Raw genomic sequence first — 22,224 nt, 5'->3', positions numbered from 1 at the left:
GTGTACTTTTTTAAAACAGTACTGGAAATTTAAAAATTAAGATTTTGAAAACATTATCAGGGATACAAACAGGAATATTTGTTTGTGGCTTAAAAAATAATAGTGATTGTGGCAATGAGTCTCATTTCAAAGTTGGTATCTTACCATTCTTGAGCTGCTTTGAGGTACATGAACTAAAATAATACAATCTTTGTAAACTCATGCACTTACATGATCCATGTTAGATCAAAATGTAAACAATACTGTAAGTTACATTAGTAACCTGATCACATCACAAGAAAAAGGCTCAAAGGAGTCATTATAACTTCAACTTCTCAGTCTGTCTTTCTTCTCAGGCAGAGATTTTCGCTGACAGGAAGGGGGAAAAGAAAAAATCAAAGGCAAACTTCAGGGCTCTCATTGTGGTGCGTCTCCAGTCTCTCTCGATCTTCACCTGCCTGCCTCCAGTCAGCAGCGAAGAAACACAGTCAAGGCAGTGGATGGCCTTCAACTCGAAGGCGGGAGCTTTGGCTCCCAGACGGCCCTCCAGCTTAGTGCTGAACTCCACCATATTACCAGGACTTAGGTTTAGCAGAACTTGCCTGAACTCATGGCTGGCCATTAAGACTATATCCCTGGCTGGGTCATCCATGCTTCCATCACGGCTCATCCCTACTGTCACCTCAAAGCGGTGGCTATCAAAACGCTTGATGTGGCAGGTGTGTTTTGCAAGAGCCTTGAGCTGACACAACTCTTCCTCTTCCTGCATTCTGAGCAGCAAGGGAAGGGAAACAGTAGCTGAGGCAGAACCCGCTGCCAAATTGGCAGTGGTGAGGTTTGCGACTGTAACATTCTTTGGCTCACATTTTGGATATCTCTCTCCGTACAGGCAGCGCAGCCAATCTCCCATGAACACTGGCAACATGTTGATGACCGATTGTGCCCCATTCTCCGTCTCGGCCACACGGACATGCTTGAAACGCCCAGTCCAAGTGACTCTGTGTCCTTGCAGGTGGCTACAGAAGAGCTGCGTCTGGGCCATGCCTTTAGTTTCCCAGGCAGGTGGCCCACACGCCTGGCTGTACTGGCCCCAGGTCAGGGTGGAGTTGTACACCTTCTGTCCCTCTGAATGGTACACATAGATTGCAAAGAGCAGGATCACCATGGAGATACAGAGTAAGATGAGTTTGACTGGGCCGCGGTGGGTCAGTGAGCGGAAGACATCCAGAATAGACATGCTGAACCGTGTCCACAGCCGCAGAGTGACAGGGATTGCACACACCACCAAGGTAACAATCACCTTTGTCAGCTCCAGCTCGAGGAACCATTTGAAGATCTGGATGAAGAGCATGGCCGCGAGGCCGAAAGCTAAAACAGGCAGGGCGAACAGGAAGAGAAAGTAGGCCACACAGGTGCGGATTAGACCCACAACAGAGGAATTCTGCAGAAGCACCACCGAGAACTCGCACCACATAAAGCACACAAGGTAAGGAACCAGGAAGCAGTAAGTCCCCCTGAAACCACGCATCCTGGCCATGCTGAACATGAAAACAGACAGGAAAGGAGAAAAAAAAAAACAATTCTGAGGGTAAAACCTGAGAAGTTGGAATTCAATTTTAAAATCATGTTGAAATATTGACCTGGCATCCCACAAACCAGCTCACCTGAAGAAAAGATAGAACAGGTAAACATACAACAGGCAAGGGAGACTGAGCTTCAGCACCACTGACTCCCCTAGAGGTAGTGTGGCAAAGGTGTGACCCAGGAGACGAAGCATTGTCCTGTCCTCTGGCAGGAACTGAGTCAGGCAACACAGAGATGATGCCACCTGGAATTTAAAAAGATGCATACATAAAGTTTTAGAAAATCATTTTATTTAAAATTGTAAAATCAAGTGAATCTATCTATAAACTTGCTTTGTGCTATAAAAACTGATTTTGATCATTTAATGACATAAGTGTTGTGCTCTACCTGACCTCTATGACCATTGCTTTGCGTGCATATGTTGCAGCGGTGGGACTGAGACTCATGTAGCTGACAGCGGTGAAGAAGATGGCCACAGTGGAGAGCTCAGAACAGGGGATCCAGCCCTTGTCAGCTACAGGGAAAGAGAAAATGATGAAGAAAACGGATAGGATAAAATAGAGGTACGGTTCTAGGTTGTTCCAGCCAAAGTTGGTCTCTGCCTGCTCCACATCCAGGCCTGGTTCAAAACGTGTCAGCAGAGATGTCAGGGCTCTGAAGTTCTCCCAAGTCTGCAAAAATACATAAAGAGGGCAAAGGAAGGAAAGAAGACTCAAATCTGCAATAAAGGTGACCATATCGACATCCTGACAGAACATAGAAACATGCAGTAAAATAGTTTAAGCGATTACTGAATTAAACAGACCACACTCACTTTGCTACTCTGGAAAACCCGCAGTGTGCAGATGATCATGGAGATGAAGGAAAGGTAGAAGACAAGCAAAGGGATCACAAAAGCAAACAAGTCGACAGTCAGATTGCTGATGATGAAGAAGAAAATAAGTGCGTTGACGTGCTGTGTGGGGATGGCTGTGCTGAGCCACTGGACACCGGCCCGTGATGCCCAGTCAACCAGGTGCTCTTTCATCTCAAAAATGGAATGCAGCGGGTACTGCAGCATCTGAAGTGAAGAGAGAGAGCCATGAAAAGAGAGAGGAGAAATGAACATGCAAAATACAGAAAAGAGAATAATCTATTGACAGGAATAAAACATCAACTACTGACATTCAACAGATATTTAAAGTATAATCAAGGATGTTGTAAAAGAATCATTAATTTTAATACAATACGATACCATTAAGCGCGATTTCACGTCCATTGCTCTTTGTATCGCCCCATTCTGCTCAGAGTGCAGCAACCCACTTCGTCCAAAACTCCAAGAAGTTCGGTGGGTCTTTTTGTATCCTGATGGGACCAGCTCAGCCTTCTGCTTCAAAAAAACAGTCACATGGACAGAGACAAGCACACACTAGACTGAAGAGTTATAATTCTAAATAAAATAACTTACGTGCGCTGATTGTAACCGATAATCTCTATATTTGGTTATTGGGTCTTTACCTCCCCACCACTGCCATGAGGTGTAGGACTTTGAGCCTTAGCTGCAACCTGGCTGCTGTTTTGGGACGCAGAGGGGACGATACCTTGTGCATACTGTTTAGTCATCTCAACAAAGTCGTCCAGGTCCAAATGTGTAGCTGAGAGGACAAAAAGAAAACAATCAGACAAGAGGACATTATTTTTCTGCACGCTTACTGTGTGAATACTTACACTCATTGCTGACCATGCTCTCCAAAACTTTCTGCGTCTGGCCTGAGGTTGGGGCAGGATTCCTGCTTGTAGTGCCACCTATTGGTGAGAAAAGACAACAACATCAGTGAGTTACAAACTGGCCTGCAGGCCTGCAAGTAATGTGATATTCTTCACCATGACAGCTGCAAATACTGAGATCACAAAGGGGAATATATGATATTCTTCCATCATGTAACAAAATGCTGCAGCATTCTGGGCAGTGCGTAGTACACCAGGCAGGATTGTTGTCACAATTCAAAGAGTACTTGATGTGGGGTTGTTGTGTCTGTGGATGTGTGTGCACATCCTACCTGGCACTGCATTGACCTGGCTGACATTTTCCAGCATCTCAGCCACAGCCACCTTCTTCTTCCTCTCTGGGTTGAGTTTCCAGTACATCATCATGGCGGCTTTACGTACAGCCAGCTCAAACTTGCTCTCTGTAGCCAACTTTCGCACGTCTTCCTCATTCTCGGGAGTGATTCCTTGTAGAGGATGACAGACAAGGATCAGTTAAGAATCTACAAACAGAAATACACGAACACTCAATTGATACTGAATTTGGTAGCCTTCAGGTAACCTTTCCTCTGGATCCAACAGCGCTGCAGTGCTCTAGCTGCACCTTTCCTTCCCTGCTTAGCTGCTTTAATCAGCCAATTAACAGCCAGGCGATTATTTAGCTCTGTGTCCTTCTCTTCTGCAAGAATCAAGTAGTGCTGACCCAGCTGAAACACAGAGCAGAGGTAGAAGAGAAGGGATTAATTCAGCCTGTGTGGCCTTGCTCTGACTACTTAGTTCAATCAGACATAAAGTTCACCGAAAGTTTCATGAATTATATTTTACGCATGTATTAAGAATTGAAAAAATAATGCATTAATTATAACTTTGATAAGCTTTATGCTCGTTGTATGTAATGTAATTGTCCTCTAAGTCCAATTGAGTTAAATTTTGCATGTAGTTCTTACAGCATTGAAATAAAAAATACAATGGTAATTAGTACACTGGATTTATAGGAGCTATATCTTTGGTTGTAAGTAGTTCCAATCAAACAGTTCACAGTGAAGTTCCTGGATGCAAGGGATGACAGATTACAATACAAAACTCATTAAAGAAATACAAAACCCACAATTCCCTGTCCCTTTAGCCATCTGTCTAATTTACCCATGGCAGAAGAGGCCCTAGTGCAATATCAAGTGACTGTTTTCTAATCTTAACCGTAATTTACATAACTTCTCTCACAGTTATAATCAAATGCATCTATTTTTAAGGGGATGAAATGTCTCCATTTTAAGTGACTCAGCATTAATATATTCCTGTCTGTTAGATACAATAAACATATGATCTTGTAAACCTGCTTTTATGCATTCTACATTGACAACAGTGTCAAAGTATCCAAATAAATAGTCATGTGAAGCAACTACACTCATACAGAAACCACATCACTGGTTCCCTGTGTATGACTTATGTTTAAGCTGTAGGAATATGACAGCTCTATTATGATGTTTATTGGAGTGTCTCACTACATATATATCCAACCACTGCACTGATGTGGTCACATGTTTTGACATGTTAACTCACTCAAACACACACACACACACACACACACACACACACACACCCCATGTGGTTATTTAGGTGCTTCTTATGTGTGATACATGACATATAGCGTAGGGAAAGTTCAAGTCATGTAACCAGCCACTTAAGAATGTACCCTTTTAGTACTGGGGGTCTTAACTCCAAGGTGTGGGCTCATCTTCCTCCTCACCCCCCCTATTTCTCTGCCAGTATCTCTTTTTACATTTTGCAAGTCGATGAGGACTAAGGAGAATGTGAATATTTTATTATTTGCACAAATTCAGTGCAGTGCTGCAATACACTGCAATAATCTTCATAATGGTTTGTATGTGTGACAATATTTTCTTGGAGTATCATATTGAAAGCCCAGGATCATCTTCCAAGTAGCCGAAAATAGACACATGCTCATAACCAGACTGAGTCAACCAGCAGTACTAAAAAACAATGCCAAGTGCCAGTCTGTGTGCATGTGCTTTCACTCACACGGGTCTGAGCTCTGGCATCACCAGCTTGGGCTTTCTCTTCCATCTGCTCTATGGACAAATCCTCCTCTGGTTCTTCATCTGGACATGAGAGAAAACAAGAGAAGAGGCCTTAAATGTTAACATATCCATCTCAGAATCTCAATCAGTGGAATAGCCTGGCTTTACACCTTCTCAGCAATACAACTTTATTGGAGAGCAGTGTGACTCAGTGCTGATTTTACACATCGTGTGCTCACAGCCAGCGAGGAACAAATCCCAGCTGACATATATCTTGTAATGTGAGAGTAACAAGAAGTCAGAGGTGGACTAGTTGTGAGTGTGTGCATTTTAAACACGTCTGTGTCTGTCTGTCTATGCAGATATCCTGTGACAAGACCACAGAGCTCTGTCAACACCACGCCCATATCCCATATCACATTATTAATTGTCAATTGCATAAAGGCTGTAACTGTTACTGTCTCCCCAGTGTCCTTTTAAGCAAAGGAGTTCAGCTTTAATGTCTCTCATGCACAGCAAAGCCTTGTACTGGTCAAACATTTATTTAGTTTCACTTCTAGCAGCTCTGAAGTAAAACAACAGTTAGTGCTAGTTAATCTATGAGACTACAAAGGCACAGCTGTGTTTTGAGCCAAAAGTTATTGTAGCTGACTAACATGCTCAAAAACATAAACTGCTTACATGATACCTAGCTGGTGTAATGTTTACCAGGTTCATAGTTAAGCATGCTTACATTGGTTAGCTAGTACTGAACACAAAGTAAGGCTGTGATGTCATTCTTTTTGCAGGCCTAAGCCATACTCTAGCAGCAACCTCTGGGGCTGCAAGATCAAGACAATAAGGAATTGTCAAAAATTGAAGTTCTCCAAATTATTTTAGACCCCATTATTAAAATGCCCAACTTTACAGCAGTTGTGTTTACAGCCTGTAGCACAAACAGTCTTTATAGCCTAATTTTTCCATTTATGACAGCTGCACAGAGGTGAACTTTTATATTGACTTACCTGATTAAATTGTATTACTCTTAAAGTTATGGTAATTAAGGCCCTGGCCGCTTTGATTGACAGTCAGGTGCCACAAGCTGCCTGAGAGGGGACAACTCCGCTAATTGGGTCACTGAACTTCTCTTGGGTGTCCACCTTTATGTCCAAATATGGTCACTTCTGGATCCAAAAAACCAAGATGGTGACGGCCAAAATGCTAAACTCAAGGCTTCAAAACTGTATGCGCAAACCAATGGGTTATGTTATGTCTTGTAATAGAGTTGGACAAACAGAAGTGGGTCACTAAAAGGCTCACCAAAGTTGTAACAATTCATCTTTAGTGGGGCCTGACTTTGTTTAACAAATCGCATGGCATGAGATCTACTCAAAAGCCCAAATTCAACCTGCTCTGGTGCTAGAGATGTAGTAAAAAGGATCATCGAAGTGAATGTAAATGTACAAAATTTCCAGTAAATCCAGTTGTTAGAATATTTAGTTTGGACTAAAGTGGAGCCGACCATCAGGCAGGCAGTCCATCCCTAGAGCTCTGTTGCTAGCATGACTAAAAAGGTCCACACAGTATGTGTTGCATGCATGTCAGAAGTGAAGGCAGGTCACTATCTGCATGTTCACAACTCTTAAACTGCCAGTCATACAGTAACCAGGACAAGGTATGCACTTATTCTCTGTTGAATTCACTGAGCAATACTTGTAGTCTAAAAAAGTATGGATTTAAATGTTGAATGCCAAATTCATTTCTATTTTTGCATGGCACCTCTTATGTAGGGATGTAGCCCAATTTTGTATACAAAATAGAACTGAAAAAAAAAAGGAAAAAGCAAGAAAAACTACAGGAGGGCCAAGAGAGTGCAGTGTTACTCTGCTACACATGGAAAGGCATTAGGAATCATAGCACAAAACTTATCTGCACACAGCCAAGGGTTTGCGGTCTGCCAATCAAACAATGTTAATTTTACCTTCCTCTTCATCATTGGCTTCCTCCTCGGCTTTCCTAAGTCTTTCCTGTATTATCACCTTCTTAGCCATGGAGGCAAAGGTGCGTTTCATGGGGGCAGTCGTAGGTGTTTCGGGAGCCGTAGTTGAAGCAGCTGTGGAGGAGGAAGTAGGGGAGTCTGTTGGACTGTTGGCTGAGCTAGCTGGTGTAGAAGATGCAAATGTGAGCTTTGAAAAAGATGGAGTTTTTTGGATTTGAGGAGACGAGCGGTTAGGGGAAGGAACAAGCGGTGTTTTGCTTGGAACAGGAGATGAAGATTTGGTGGAAACAGTTTCAGATGGGGGTTTAGAGGTGACTGATGTTAAAGGCTTTGACCCCTCTGAAGAAGGAGGTGGATCCATCTTTTTAGAGCTGATGTGAGTGGATGGCTGAGCGGAAAAAGATACTTTTTTGAGTTCTGTTGTTTCTGTGGAGGTGGGAGATTTTGCGGTGTGAGAGGGGGCAGCAGGGAGGTTACTGGAGATGAGGGACGGTGGAATCTGTTTGGGGGAGGGAAGAGACGGCCCATCCAGGCCAGGGCATGACCCCTGGCTGTTGACGGCAGTTGATGTTGACGGGTAATCCTTCTCCATATTACCTGGAATAACAAAATGTGCATATTATTTATTATGTTACTAATGACAGCTGTGCACTGCAAATAATCAACAAATTTATATCGGTGAGCCATCAGTGGAGACAGGGTGTTGGACTGTAAACTTCCTGTCAGAGAAACTGGAGGACCCTCTGGATACAAAATGTGACACCTTCCCTTTGAAAGGAGCAAATGTTTTGTCAGGGATTAACACATCAGTGAAAACCTGGTTTACTTTATGTAGGTCAAGATTGTGAGGAGCAACAGATATAACTTGAACTGTAACTATTTACACTTTTCAGTTGTACAATTTTAAAGTATGCTTTTGTAATGTATGTGTTTCAGTTACATGTAAATTATCCCTTGTATTTCCATTCCCAGCTACTTTAAACTTCTACTCCACTACTTTAATTATAATTGGCCTTATAATTATATTTTTCCAATGATTTATATAGAATGTGTATTATAACACGTACTGGGGTTATTTTGTATTTTTACTTAAGAGTTGAAAGTAATCCTTCAACAACTGCCCAATATTTAAACTGTGAAAGAAGAAAGAACAGGACAACCATTACATTAGTCTCTATATAGTAATTACTGTCATTAGTCGGCTCTGAACTCCCTTACCTTTGCTGCTTCCTGCTCATGCTAACACCAAATGAACGAGTAACATTGACTCTGAAATTCATGTCAAGTAAATTCTCACCGAGTAAGTCTGAGTAAGCACTGAGTAGGCTAAAGCAAAGTAAAGAGTCCTTACTTGTTAGCTAAAGAGGCCGAGTCCTTCAGGATAAAAGAAAAAATGTCCTCCTGAGTTGAAACGTTGTGTCTGTAAGTTAGTCCATGCTGAGCTCCACGCACTCCATGCAGCTCCGCGTAACCAGAGACTCAGACTGACTGTGGTCCAACTCTCAAGTGTCTAGTCTGGCAGAACAACACCACAACATTACACCCTGCCCTCTTAAAATAGACACGTCCCTGATAGGGAGAAATACATGTCAATCAAACAGCCAACTTATCTGATTGGTTAGTAGCGCGTGGTTGCTTCGTAGACCTGTGGGGGCCGTTAGTTTACTGAAATATTTGAGAATTTTCTCCTGCCTATTTAAACGTTTTTTAAATTCTCGCCTCTCTCTTTGTACTCAACATTAATATAACCTCGCGTAAAACGTTAAAAAATAAAAAATAGTTCTTTGTTGATGTCCAATATAGTCCGCATGTGCAGTTATTAGAATGGGACGGTTTAAGCAGGAACATTTAAGCAGATTACGAGGTTCCAGTTGAGGCCTCCCCTTAATCGAGTCTGACTCTCTCCCATATGGTAGCAACACTTACCTAATAAGGTCCAATAAGGTAACGCTTTGAAATAACAGTGCAAGACGCCATTCATTTCTGCTGCTCGCTATTTATAAGTGCTGACAGGTCACTGTGTTAATGATACAAGTGAATGCGTTATGCATCATCGATTAGGCTAATTAGTTCACAGTTAATAGACATGAAATGACATTACTACTACTTTGAGGCTGTTTTTTTTTAATCGTACAGCAACGTGTAGAGGTTTGCATTCAACCATCAGTTTGGTTAAAAACAGCTTCTAATGCTCTCAGAGGCGTATCTCTCAAAGCCCCTTTGTTTTAATTTGGTGGCATATAAATGTACATGAAGTCACTGATGGGTTAACAATTTATTGATGATCCATTAAACACTAAGTAATCACCTAAATACAGCATATTGTGACGCCACCGTGCAGGGTAATGCATGTCAACAGGCTCTTGCTCTGTGTTCTGCCGGTGCTGTGTTTCTGGTGCATTGTTCCTGTGGGAGCTGTTCACCTGCGCGAGTGCTGAAAAGGCAGCTCAGACCTTCTTCCTCTCTCCCTCTTTCGACCTTACCCAGTGTCCCTATGGGCCATGACAATATGTGGCTGCCTGGGACTTCTGCTCTCACATCTCTTGAGGTCACTCACTTGGACACAGTGGAAATAAAAGCACCTGCTGCAGCCTGGAGCCTTACTTTTTTTTCTCATTCATTCTTGCTACATAGAACGGCCTCCCTGCATGACAACAGCATGAATGCACAGAGCAGTATGCAGTCTGTCTAGCCCTCCAGATGTGGGTTAAAAGATGAGACATGCTGCTTTAATCCGCTGATGGTGTGACCAGATCATGCTCAACCCCCACCCCCCACATTAGAGACTTGCTCCCCTTTTATTTGTGCGTATGTTTGTGCTTGTGGATACTAACTAAGCTCCTCATATTAAAAGCAGTTCGCTCTGACACGCCTCCTTTTAGAAGTGGAGCACTGCATCATTTCACCTGTTTTATGTGTCTATGTGAGGAGGCAGGATTCTTATGTAGCCCGGAGAGAGCTGCTTTTCACAGTTCACAGCATCAGCGCGCGCTCGAGAGGCGGGGTTGTCAGTGACCCGGTTAGACGTAAAACAAGCGAGGCTCCTGTCTCCATCGTCTCAGATTGGGGGGAGTCTCCGTCTGAGAGAGGAAGCCACAATGTCTGACTGCAGGAGATCGTGGAACCGGGAGGATGAGCTGCCAGTCTACCTGGCTGGGCCGATCACCACCGGGCCGAACCAGAGGAAGAGCTTCGGCATGTTCAGCTCCGTGGAGGGGGCGTTTGATAGCAAGACCATAGACTTCGATAACTACGCGGTAGGGAGGAAAGGGAGCCGCACCCCGAGAAGCGGGAGCCGGGAGAGGCTCTTAGACAGCGGTGACCCCGTCGGAAAGACGCCCAGCGACACCCGGGAGGGGTCACAGACCAACTCTTCCGGGGAGAGGGACGAGGGACGCCCCGGTGTGGAAGTCCGATTTTTGTCTGGGAATGGAAGCCCAAACGGGGAGGTAGGACTGAAGATTTTACCTATAGCTTTTTTTTCCTGTCTGTCTTTTTTCGGCAGACATTCAGATGATTTTCAGATAAATATTGGCGTTGAAAACGTTGAATGTAGCAGAAAGGCTCACAGACAAAAGCATTTGCTATTCAGGGAAAGAACAATGTTCATATTTAATAGGAAAAATATGTTGCGTGGGCCTCATTTTGAAAGACCAGAACTGTCGCTTTATAAATTCCTAACCCCTCAGGAGTTATTCCTGGACAAATACTTACTGCATAAATGATGAACTTTTGTGGTGCATTGCCGTTTGGACAGTTTGGTTTACGTCTACGTAGCTCTAACAAAATGTTCCAAAAAGATGCAAATGCTCAGGCACGTCGATACAATGACGCTTATCTTGGTCTGTGGTGCTGAACTGGACAGCGACACACAGGATCCCTCGCTGTATTGTTTGTTTGTGTGCGCGCGTGAAGGGGATGTGAGCTGCACAGTCTTTCTCAGTACCGTGAACGCCACCGAGAAAACGCTCGCTTTCCGCGCGCGCGCACGCAGAGGATCGTCACCTGTCAATCACAGCGCGCGCTCCACGCATCCCTACGCAGCCGTACGGCGGCGGATTCATCGCTGTCCCTCTCGCACACGCGGAAACAGTAACGAATCCACATTAAGGGAGGCAAAGGGGGCGCAGAGTGCAGCGCAGGGCGCAGGAGTCATCGCAAGCTGCTTCTGAGTTGACAGCCCGGGGGCAGGGAGACAGAGGGAGCATGTCTGGGACCGGTTACCAGGGGAGGAACAGCATCCCCCACCTGACGGTAAGAGACCCGGCGGCCTGATCAGCCCTGGCCGGAGAAGCTCTCCGTTTATATGCAAATCCCTGCTGCCAATGCCGGCGGACTGGGGATTAAATTCTTAGTGAGGCGGAAAGTGCAGAAGGGCCATCTACAGTTTCTCCTGAGTGAAACAGCAAACCCAAGAAACAGAGATGACAAGTCAATTCTCAATGTCTGTGTCAAACTGGGCGCTTGTTCTGGCTCAGGGTCGGACAGTGTTGTGTAATCTCGCTGCCTGTCACAGGGATTAACTCGGTTGGTTTGACGGTCGAACCAGGAGTCGCACAGGACACGGGCTGGTATAAAATAACACATACTGGATCTGTGCAAAGATGCTATCTATCTATTTCCAGATATGTAAAAGCATGCATGATTCAGAAACCCTGTCATCTATTATAGTATAATGCCACTTAATCCAGAACATACAGTTAATGTAACCTAACCATAATGAAATTCATGGTGGAGACAGAAAATCACACATCAGACTGTATTCACATTTTACCTATTGTCCAAAGTGTTGAGAATTGTTGCTGTCATCTGAACCATGGATGATCACTGGTTGCCATGGCGACATAACATCTTCCTTATGCTGTTGCCAGGCATCCTCCATGGTGGTAGAGGGTGAGGATGCATGGAGTCTGAGAAAAATGTGCTAGTCTAACGGCCATGCTTCAAAATATTCACTATTTGATTCTAATACTGTAAATCTAATCCCAGATACAATTATTGTTAAGAGAGCAAACAGCACTAATATTAGCGTGAACAGCCATAGCTTGACTATGCATTTATTCCCACCCTCATCCCCTGTACTATGGAATAAAGTCATGGATTACATAAGTGATTGTGCAATATGTCCAAATGTCAGGATTGAATTCAATCCCTCCTCTACCTCTCCCTTCCTCCCCTCTCTCCCTCTTTCTCTCTCTATACCTCTCCCCTGCAGAGTGAAAGGCTGTTGATCAAAGGAGGGCGAGTGGTCAATGATGACCAGTCTGTCTATGCAGATGTCTACATTGAGGATGGACTCATCAAGTGCGTATATAACGAGTTGATAATGTCAAAGAACTGCAGAGGCATACAAATATAGATGTGAGCATTGTGGATCTGCAGTCATTAATGATTTAACTTCCTTTTTCTGTTTATGCCCCATTCCATTTCCTCATCCTGCACAACCCCTTTTCATCCACACCCATAAATTCCTACACGACATCCCTCCTTGTCCCTTCACCTCCCTGTCACCCAACCCTTTGTTTCTTTACGCACCTTATCCTTGGCAGGCAGGTGGGAGAGAATCTGGTTGTACCAGGGGGTGTCAAGGTGATCGAGGCTAACGGTCTCATGGTGATACCAGGGGGAATTGATGTCAACACCTGTCTGATGAAGCCTTTCCTGGGCACACAGCCTGTCGATGACTTCCTCCAGGGCACCAAGGCTGCACTTGCAGGGGGCACCACCATGATCAGTGAGTATGGGTGGCTGGATACGATACTAACACGACACTACATGATACCACACTACCCGACTCAACCCGACTCGACACCACTCTACATGGTACGACTTGACATGACAACATTACACAACACGATATGATACGATACAATACCACACGACACGACACGGCACGGCACGGCACGGCACGATACGATATAATACGATATGATGCAATACGATACACTTTATTGTCCTGGTGGGGAAATTTGCCTTGGACTCAAATGCAGCGAGATTAGAGCACCTGCATATGTGACCACATATTATTAAGCTTTAAAAAAAAAGTTCTCATCTTAACCTTTGATCCCTCCATCAGTTGACCATGTGACCCCCGAGCCTGGGGACAGCCTGCTGGAGGCCTTTGAGTTCTGGCAGGAGGCTGCAGATAAGAAGGCGTGCTGTGATTACTCGCTGCATGTGGACATCCCTCAGTGGAATGAGACCATTAAAGATGAGCTGGAGCTGCTGGTGCATGACAAAGGTACATCAGTTTTAAGTAATTCGAGAGCTGTGGTCACTGCTGTAATCCGTTCTTCAGTTCCCCATTTTGGACCCATTTCCCAGAAACAATAGGGACAGATTTAGAAACAATTTGGCCCAGTGTTGAATCCTCTTAGAGTGAAGGCACAGAGGAAATCCATTGTTGTCATGACAAAGCTGTCATGGTGGCAGTGTATAAATGTTGCTTGTAATCTGTTTTAAGTAAAAAATCACTTTTCTTTTGGGAAAGCTACAATATAATGCAGAAACCGAGCCAAGGCAGCTGCTTGTGTGACCAACTGCTTCCATAAATAAGGTTGAGAGTTGTAATTCTTGGCTGGGATGCCAGACATAAACAAGCTCTGTGGATCAGTTTCTTGACTTTCATTCATTATTTATTACAATTCATGATACAATATCTCGGCTACACTCCCACCAGCAAGTCTTTTTTCTTGTTGCTACATTTCCTTTATGACCTTCTTGTCATGGATAAAATCATTGGTTCTTCTGTTGTCAGGTATCAACTCCTTCCAAGTGTTCATGGCTTACAAGGACGTATACCAGATGTCAGACTCTCAGGTACTTCTTATAACCACTAGAACTGCACGAACACACGTAACAATTACCAATTTCATCCTTTAAATATGTGCCTCGTCGCTCCTTTCTTGTGCTATTAATCACTCTTTCATTCTTTGGACTCATCCCACCTTCAGCTGTACGAGGCTTTCTCCTTCCTGAAGCAGCTGGGCGCTGTGGTGTTAGTTCATGCTGAAAATGGAGACCTGATTGCTCAGGTAAGTGCTGCATTAGCTCCTCTATTTTTGTCTCTTTGTGTCTCTCTTAACACCCTCATAACCTGTTTTTACTCTGCCGCCAGCCACAGCAATTTACAGTGTTAAAATAACCAACAACATTTAATGGCTGAACAAAATCAATATTTTACTTTTATAGCTGCACTGCAGTTGCGAGATATTCTTGTTATATAACATCCCAGCTCGCATAGAGAGAGCGAGAGGATTAATAATATTGCTGCTGCCGGGTATGACAGGTTTAACGCAGGCCACCATTGCTGTTGACCGTTATTATACTAATGATGATAATGGTGATTAAGATGGTGAGAGTGAAGGTGATGATGATGGTGACAGAGGTGATCAAAAGTAGTAGTTGTAAGCGTGGAGATAATGGTCCTGATTAAGGGGGAAAAAACGATGATGTATGTGAATATAAATGAGCGTAATGGATGTTAATGGGGAAGCTGATTATTAATAATGACATACTTGTTCATCTAAATGTGTGATTAACTATTATAGAAGCACCAACCCTCTTTAGAACAAGAAAAGAAATAGTAACAGAAGGGGTTGGGGGTCTGGTTTTTATCCAAAGGCTGCTGTTCTGCAGACAGCGCTGTCAGAAGCACAGCTGTAGCCAGCAAACCTCCTCACTGTGCATCAACATTTTCAGATTACAATGCACACTTCATTTTCTTTGACAGCACGACAGACCATGAGATTTTCTTTTCACAGCCGTTAGGTTCCAGCAAAAGCACTGTAAAGTGTTTCCTGTGGGTAAAACATGATCTGACAAGTATAGCATGATATGCTGATGGTTATTGTGGCAGGGAGATGATTTTCATTTGTCTTACAGGAACAGACAAAAATCCTGGGGATGGGGATCACCGGGCCTGAAGGCCATCCTCTGAGTCGTCCTGAAGAGGTGACGTCACATTTGCACACTCCTCTATCCACCCATTCCTCCGTCCATCCATTGGTTTTAAACTCTTCTTTGCTTCCTGTCAATGCAGCTGGAGGCGGAGGCGGTGTTCCGTGCCATCACTCTCGGCAACCGCGTGAACTGTCCTGTGTACATCACCAAGGTGATGAGCAAGAGTGCAGCCGACACCATCACCCAGGCTCGCAGGAAAGGTCAGCCTCTCTTTCATCACTCTTCAAATTGTTTCATGTGTCTGCTTCCATTTTCTTGCTGTGCTCATGGCCAGTATGGATTTTAAAATGCTGCTCTTCCCAACCAGGTTCTGTAGTTTTTGGAGAGCCAATCACAGCCAGCTTGGCGACTGATGGCTCTCACTATTGGAGCAAGAACTGGGCCAAAGCTGCTGCCTATGTGACCTCTCCACCTTTGAGTCCTGACCCCACAACCCCAGACCACCTCCACACACTGCTGGCCTGGTACGTCTTAAAGCTCGACTAAATGCAAGTCTCTTTTTAATGCAAGGCCCGACTTTTGTACAGTGTGTGATGATTGTGCTCTGAAATCATCCCCAAAGATGTAGCCGACAGTTTGTTTCATGTACACGGGGATATGTAAAAATGTCTCTAATTAATGCAGAGTGAGGGCAGACAAAGTGCTAAATTTAGCTGTAACCTCTGCAGAAAGTGAAATGCAAATCAGCTGGATGACAGCAAAGGACATACCTACAAGGATCTAACTCTCCCTGTTTTTCCTTTGGTATTAGTTTGGTACTCATGCCACAAACAACTGTGAGTGTAAAACACAATGTCAGACCAGCTTCGGAGAAGAAGAGTAACAGTAAAGGTGTATGCATGAAGAGAGAGAGGGCAGAAAGAAGGAGGTGTAAGAGACATCATCAGAGATATCATTTGCAAGTGATTAACTCATGAGCATCATAGAGAGGGATGAAGTGGACCAGACCAAACCCACCTCAGTTCTCACTTTAAACGCACACACACCCTCCCACACACGCACATACACAATGCACAGATCATCCTGCTGTACAATTTTGACTGCCCCCGATTCCATAAATAGCACAGGAACTAGAATCCTTCATCATCTGTTGCCTTGGCTACCAACTGCCTTCCTGCTCCTCTTCCTCCTCCTCCTCCTCCCTCCTCCTCCTCCACCTTTTCGTCTGCAACTCCAGCTTCTCAGGGTGGGTCCGTGCTGTCACGCCGGTGGTGTGATACTGCTGTGGTGTTTGAGCTTGTGCTGAGGCGACAGGGTGTATTTTTAGGTTCTTTTTTCAGAGGTGGGAACAAAAGAGAAACTGTTTTCTCACATTTCAGGGAGTGCAATTATTTCTATAATAACCACTCTCATGGCACTGGGGCGATGATCCCACAGCTCACTATCACAAAGAAATCACAGTAATTAACTGATGAATAAAAGGCCTCAGTAATCACAGCTCTTTCTCTGTGAAAATCAGGGGTGAAGTCAGAATATATGTTGATGGCTTTTCAATAATGCAGTGTATCTTTGTGACGTGATCTACTTATGGCCTTAGGAACTGGTACTGCAGCTGTGTTGCACCAATCTGGCTGTTTCATCTGGCTGTTTTTGTCTGCCTCAGGCCACCAAACATGACTTGTACTTTTACTTAAACACTCAACGAGGACACCTGGTGGCTAATAGTAGAAATGTCTAACTCATGATCGCCTGACTGTGGCTTTTGCCCAGCTGATTTTTGCAGCCAAATGTCCTGAAACAGACCATCTGCCCGCATCCAAGAGCTCCAGGCATTAAAACACAAGTTAATTACAAGTCAATAACGGCATCGTTAAACGACTGCTGGTGATGTCATATCATTTTGTTGCCTTGATACAGTGGGGACCTCCAGGTGGTGGGCAGCGCTCACTGCACGTACAGCACTTCCCAGAAGGCAATCGGTAAAGATGACTTCACCCTGATCCCAGAGGGAACCAACGGAGTGGAGGAGAGAATGGGTTTTGTCTGGGACAAGACCGTGGTGAGCGATGATGATGATGTCTGTGTGTCTTTTGTGTAGCTGTTAGTGTGAGATATGTGCACCCAACTAAACATCCACTTCTCTGTCTCTAAGGCCATGGGGAAGATGGATGAAAACCAGTTTGTGGCGGTCACATCTACCAACGCTGCTAAAATCTTTAACCTGTACCCGCGAAAGGGCCGGATAGCGGTGGGCTCTGATGCTGACATCGTCATCTGGGACCCTGACAGCGTGAAAACCATCACGGCTAAACTCCAGCAGTCGGTGAGAACAAAACTAAAAATATTAAAAAACTCAAGCTAATAAGATGGATAATTAAAAAAAGAATAATTGGGTAATTAAAAAAATATTCTAATCTTCAAAAACTGTTTTAGTTAAAGGAGCTGTAGCACATAAAGGAGGGGAGGCAGGGGAGAAGCAGCAGGAGGAAAGAGGGTTCCATGTGGAGATGGTGGGGTGTGAAATAGGATTAAAATCAAGAGACAGAAACAGAAATTCACTCTTAAAAGGGAATATAATTTTCATTCAAGCCGGGTGTTACTATGATGCTATATTGAACAGTATGTGACAGTGTCAGAATATTACAATAAAGGCTTCACATTGCATACAAAACCTGGTAATTAAGGTTATAGGGTATGTTTAAAGAAATGCTGTTTATATATTTAGGATTTATCTTGTAATATCATTAACATTTCTTCAATAGAAAGTAGTGAAAGCTTTTCACATCTTGTTTTTAATCCTTTTTACCATGGTTAGCATGAGCAAGATTCAATTTACCCCCTTTGTACTGGGGTGGAATCAGAAATGTAAGTGACTGATATTTCAAAACCGAGACAAATAGGACTATGGCTCTTTTCCTGGTGACATGCCCCAAAAAAGAAATAAACAAGCAACCATATTGGGTCTTCTTTTTGCAGTTCAGGTCACCAACCCTTAGATTTCAAGACAAAATGATGCACTTATACTCAGCAGAATGGCCTGAGAAGTGAATATTGGCCTTGAGCAATGTGACACAATACAGTGAAGATATTAGGCAGTAGTTAATGTATTCAGTCTGCTCTGCTCCTCTCACACACCCTAATCCAGACTGCTGCCAGCTTTAGGTTATAATCCCCCTTCACCCCTCACCCATTCTTTGCTACCATCTTTATACCCATCCCCCTGTATTCAAACTCTCGCTATGCGCCCCAAGCTTCTCATTTATTCATCCCCCATCTTCTCAGCTGCTGCATTTTACTGCATTTATTAAGCCTTCTGATACAATGCTTGCTGAAACAGGGCAGTGGAGTGAGACAGTGAAGGGTATCAGAGCTCTAAATGGTGTGGGGGGGAAATGAGAGAGCTCTCTCTTGTTCATTTGCCTAATTCTCTCTTTCCCCTCTTTGTCTTACATGTCCTCTGCACACAGGCTGCAGAATACAACATCTTTGAGGGTATGGAGTGCCGTGGGGGTCCGGCGCTGGTGTTGAGTCAAGGTCGGGTTGTTTATGAGGAGGGCAAGCTGCAGGTTCAGCAGGGTACCGGGCGATTTATTCCCCGCAAACACTTTCCTGACCTTCCTTACCAGCGTGTTAAGTTCAGGAACGAGGTACAGTACACTGATGATGATACATACATCTTCCCAACTGTATTAAAAATGTGACATTTGGAAATATTTTCAATTAAAATAGTGGCACTATTTCTTTTGTATCTGCTGTCAAAACTCATTTAAGAAGACATTTCAAAGACAGTGATTAATAATTGTCTGTTTTATGTGGTTTGGTTTTATTTATGTGCAGCCATCTAATATATATATGAAATAATACATGTACTTCTTACAGTACCTTTATTAAGATGGGCATTCATTTTCTGAAAAAACGGAGTGTTAGGGCCACATTAAAGAAAAAACTAGACTAGGTCAAAACCTAGTATGTGGCTGACTGCATCAGGTCAATGTGCGCTTTTGTAGGCAACGTGTTGCAAGGACTGTCCTTATGAGGCCAATGACAACGTGTTTGAAAGCAGGTGCGCGCTGCGGACATAGGTGAGGACAGTGAACGAGCAGCGGAGGAGCAGCCCTGCCTACTCCCTGAACAAAGTATCCAGAGCCGTATAGACAGAGAGTCGCATCAGTGAAGGTCCAACCATCACTCAGTCAGTCAGTCAGTCAGTCAGTCAGTGACTCAGTCGGTCACATACAGACCCCTGTGTAGGGCTGACCCCAGCGGTCAGCCAAAAATCAGCGATTACCAGAATTAATTCGTAATGTTCAGCTATTGTTAGCATGTTATTATGGCGGTCAATATCAGAGGAGTAGCGAGCTGCCTGCACTAACATGAGGAACGTGTGAAGTAGATCTCCTCATAGTAATGCACAAGCTCATTACACAGCTTTATATGACAATACTTCAGTATAGGTTTCACCAATACGGAATACGGAATCTTTTGGCACATCAGCACCACTTTGTATCAGGACTCTGAAAAGTGATTTTATTTGAAAATGACTCGTGACTTCAGCTCAGGCAGCTGGCTGCTCTTCTGCCTAAAATACAACTTAATTTTGTAATATTATGTCTTTATTCTCATGAAATTATGACTTTATTCTCAAAATATTACGACTTTATTCCCATGATCTCAGATTTTTTTTAACTTTACTTTAAAGTGGCCCTAATAGTCCGTCTTGGAAAAAAATAGATACTAAAAAGCAAAACAAATCTGATCATATGACAAACAGATAATTTTTTTTTCAGTAAGCAGACCAATTAAAAAGGTACAAATCTTACACATCCAAACACAAAACTATTACTTGCCATGGTCTAATAATTGCTATTGTGCATTCTTGTTCTAGAAAAACTGAGGCAAGGATGTGGTTTCAAACTTTAGTCAGAATTTATGAGAGAAATATAAGTTAAAAAAAGGCTTTTCCATGAAAAATATACCCATTTTACCGAGCTTAATGAACTTGTCCTTTTGATCTTACACATCACATTTTACAGTAATCTGTACGGTTCATTCTATCATCACTGCCACATACAAATGAGCCAATAAGTACTTAAGCTGACTGGGGAGTTACTGGCCATTTTCTGTCTGTGACTAATAGCTTGCTTTATTATTGTATCTCTGTGTGTTAACTTTCCAGGTGAAGAACAAACAGGGCGTTACTCGTGGGATGTATGACGGCCCTGTGTATGATGTCGTTCCAACCCCTAAATATATCACTCCCTCTCCGTCGGCCAGAACTTCCCCCACCTCTCACCAGCCACCGCCAATACGCAACCTGCACCAGTCCAACTTCAGCCTGTCAGGTAACAGAAACTATAATAGTTGTTGGAATGAATATAAAGCATATACAGCAGATAGTAGATGCATTACAAAACCCTTTATGTATCCTGAAAAGGGTTCATATATTTGAGTAAATTAATCTAAAACTTACATTTTGTCGTCATTTCTAGGGGCACAGATTGATGACAACATCCCTCGTCGGTCTGGCCACCGTATTGTAGCACCCCCTGGTGGCCGCTCCAACATCACCAGCCTTGGTTAAAAAACACTTGACTGTGCACAAAGTGTGTTTGTTGTGGGGGTTTCACCTCTCCAGTGTGTGCGAGTGTATGACTGAGAGTGTGAGCACTCTGACATGAATGAAAACCATTGTATCTTTCTGTTACAATGGCGACACGCTCTTTTTAGACCATTATGATTTTGATCAGTTTGCCTTGAGTCCGAAGCACAGAAATACTTCCAATCAAAGAAGAGTGTGAATTACAATCAACACAGTCATTTGAAAATATGACAAACTCACGATCGGGGCACTCACAAACACACACACACACACACACAGATCTGGTGTTGGACCCCCCTCTAAGCACCCAAATGTCAACCCAGTGTTAGCTCATGCCGTTCTCTCCTTTCCTGTGAGCATGACTTCCTCCTTACCCCTCCTCGTCCTCTTACTGTGTGGGTCTGCTCAGACTTGGTGCTCCTTTCCTCCCGTTTGGTGGGCAGCTGAAGAATTTTTTCACACCTTTAGCAATATTTGTTGTAATGTGGCTCGAGTGGATCGGTTATACATATTGCATGGACGCGTCTCTCGGTGTTGCACTACTTGTGGTTTATTGTTCCAATGGAGGATCACTTAAAATTGTACTCGAGGCACATTTGTATTCAGCCGCTCAGACATACTCTTATACTGGTAAATGTTTGCTTTGAGCACATAATGACATTCACTGTGGATAGAGCCAGCTGTTCCGAGCTTCAAAACACATTACGTTACTGTGAACTTCAAATAAAAGCGATGCAACTTCGACTCCACCGTCAGATACTATATGCAAATGTGTCTATACTCTTCTGTAAAGTAGACGAGCAGTTGAAACGAATACAAACACAGCTGTGGCAATATGAAACTAGCTGGTTGTTCCTACACGATAGAGTTTCACAGTCAGACTTTAAGATGTGTGCGATAGTTTTCATGCAAAAAAAATAGATCTTTGTTGTAATGACATGTGCAACTCACTGCTGTAAAAGGGCTTCAGCTCCCACCCCCGCTCTTTAAACCTTTTTTATTTCATTCTATTGACTCTGGATGTTTCCTTGGTACATTTAGTGTCTCTATGCCGCTCTGTTTTGTTGCTGTTGTCTCCGATGGAACCACTAATGATCAATAAAGACTTGACTGTTGTCAAAAATGATGGTATAACTAACATTCCTGGGAGTTAAATACCACTTTAACTTAAACACTTTATGTGCAGCGCTCACTATAAATTATGTGTGCCAGTAAGGGTTCCACACACAATCATCCAGATAAAACACAATCACATCTAATGGTGTTCTAAAGGAACATTTCCAGATTACAACCAAGTGAAAACCACATCCCTCACCCCACTTCTAAGAGTGTAAGAGTACCTAAGGTGGCCGTGAAACTCTCTGAAAGGCCCCCTCTAGAGAAGATGTTTGTCTGCT

General features: G+C 43.5%; 2 protein-coding genes across 2 annotated transcripts; one reads left to right on the top strand and one right to left on the bottom strand.

Moving 5' to 3' along the window:
- Positions 1 to 331: 331 nt before the first annotated feature.
- wfs1a (Wolfram syndrome 1a (wolframin)) lies at positions 332 to 8,759 on the bottom strand. Its single transcript, XM_069666558.1, has 14 exons — positions 8,678 to 8,759; positions 7,509 to 7,923; positions 7,309 to 7,454; positions 5,350 to 5,429; positions 3,872 to 4,016; positions 3,603 to 3,776; positions 3,271 to 3,348; positions 3,069 to 3,197; positions 3,011 to 3,033; positions 2,798 to 2,929; positions 2,378 to 2,623; positions 1,956 to 2,234; positions 1,644 to 1,807; positions 332 to 1,517 (listed from the first exon to the last, which is right to left on the bottom strand). Exons 2-14 carry the CDS (start codon positions 7,916 to 7,918, stop codon positions 332 to 334), a joined length of 3,192 nt encoding a protein of 1,063 aa, XP_069522659.1. The 5' UTR covers positions 7,919 to 7,923; positions 8,678 to 8,759.
- A 1,630-nt stretch (positions 8,760 to 10,389) lies between these two features.
- crmp1 (collapsin response mediator protein 1) lies at positions 10,390 to 21,950 on the top strand. Its single transcript, XM_069665691.1, has 14 exons — positions 10,390 to 10,775; positions 12,542 to 12,630; positions 12,876 to 13,060; positions 13,403 to 13,567; positions 14,084 to 14,145; positions 14,280 to 14,360; positions 15,211 to 15,279; positions 15,368 to 15,488; positions 15,596 to 15,752; positions 17,146 to 17,287; positions 17,381 to 17,551; positions 18,696 to 18,875; positions 20,405 to 20,570; positions 20,718 to 21,950. The coding sequence occupies exons 1-14, from the start codon at positions 10,425 to 10,427 to the stop codon at positions 20,807 to 20,809; spliced, it is 2,031 nt and encodes a 676-aa protein (XP_069521792.1). The 5' UTR covers positions 10,390 to 10,424; the 3' UTR covers positions 20,810 to 21,950.
- The last annotated feature ends 274 nt before the right edge of the window (positions 21,951 to 22,224 follow it).

Source organism: Semicossyphus pulcher, unplaced genomic scaffold (assembly GCF_022749685.1).
Source record: "Semicossyphus pulcher isolate SPU_LCO1_2020_fin unplaced genomic scaffold, fSemPul1.0.p SCAF_17, whole genome shotgun sequence".
Taxonomy (NCBI): Eukaryota; Metazoa; Chordata; class Actinopteri; order Labriformes; family Labridae; genus Semicossyphus; species Semicossyphus pulcher.
This window is presented reverse-complemented; position numbering and strand designations above follow the sequence as displayed.

What these genes read in the sequence shown, in the direction of transcription:
- wfs1a (XM_069666558.1), bottom strand. Translation starts at nt 7,918, where the DNA reads ATGGAGAAGGATTACCCGTCAACATCAACTGCCGTCAACAGCCAGGGG. An exon ending in TCCTACACCTCATGGCAGTG is followed by an intron (nt 3,034 to 3,068) that starts GTGGGGAGGTAA and finishes CCAAATATAGAG; the next exon opens with ATTATCGGTTACAATCAGCG. An exon ending in CTGTTCTATCTTTTCTTCAG is followed by an intron (nt 1,518 to 1,643) that starts GTGAGCTGGTTT and finishes TTTCATGTTCAG; the next exon opens with CATGGCCAGGATGCGTGGTT.
- crmp1 (XM_069665691.1), top strand. Translation starts at nt 10,425, where the DNA reads ATGTCTGACTGCAGGAGATCGTGGAACCGGGAGGATGAGCTGCCAGTC. An exon ending in ATTGAGGATGGACTCATCAA is followed by an intron (nt 12,631 to 12,875) that starts GTGCGTATATAA and finishes TATCCTTGGCAG; the next exon opens with GCAGGTGGGAGAGAATCTGG. An exon ending in ATGGAGACCTGATTGCTCAG is followed by an intron (nt 14,361 to 15,210) that starts GTAAGTGCTGCA and finishes TTTGTCTTACAG; the next exon opens with GAACAGACAAAAATCCTGGG.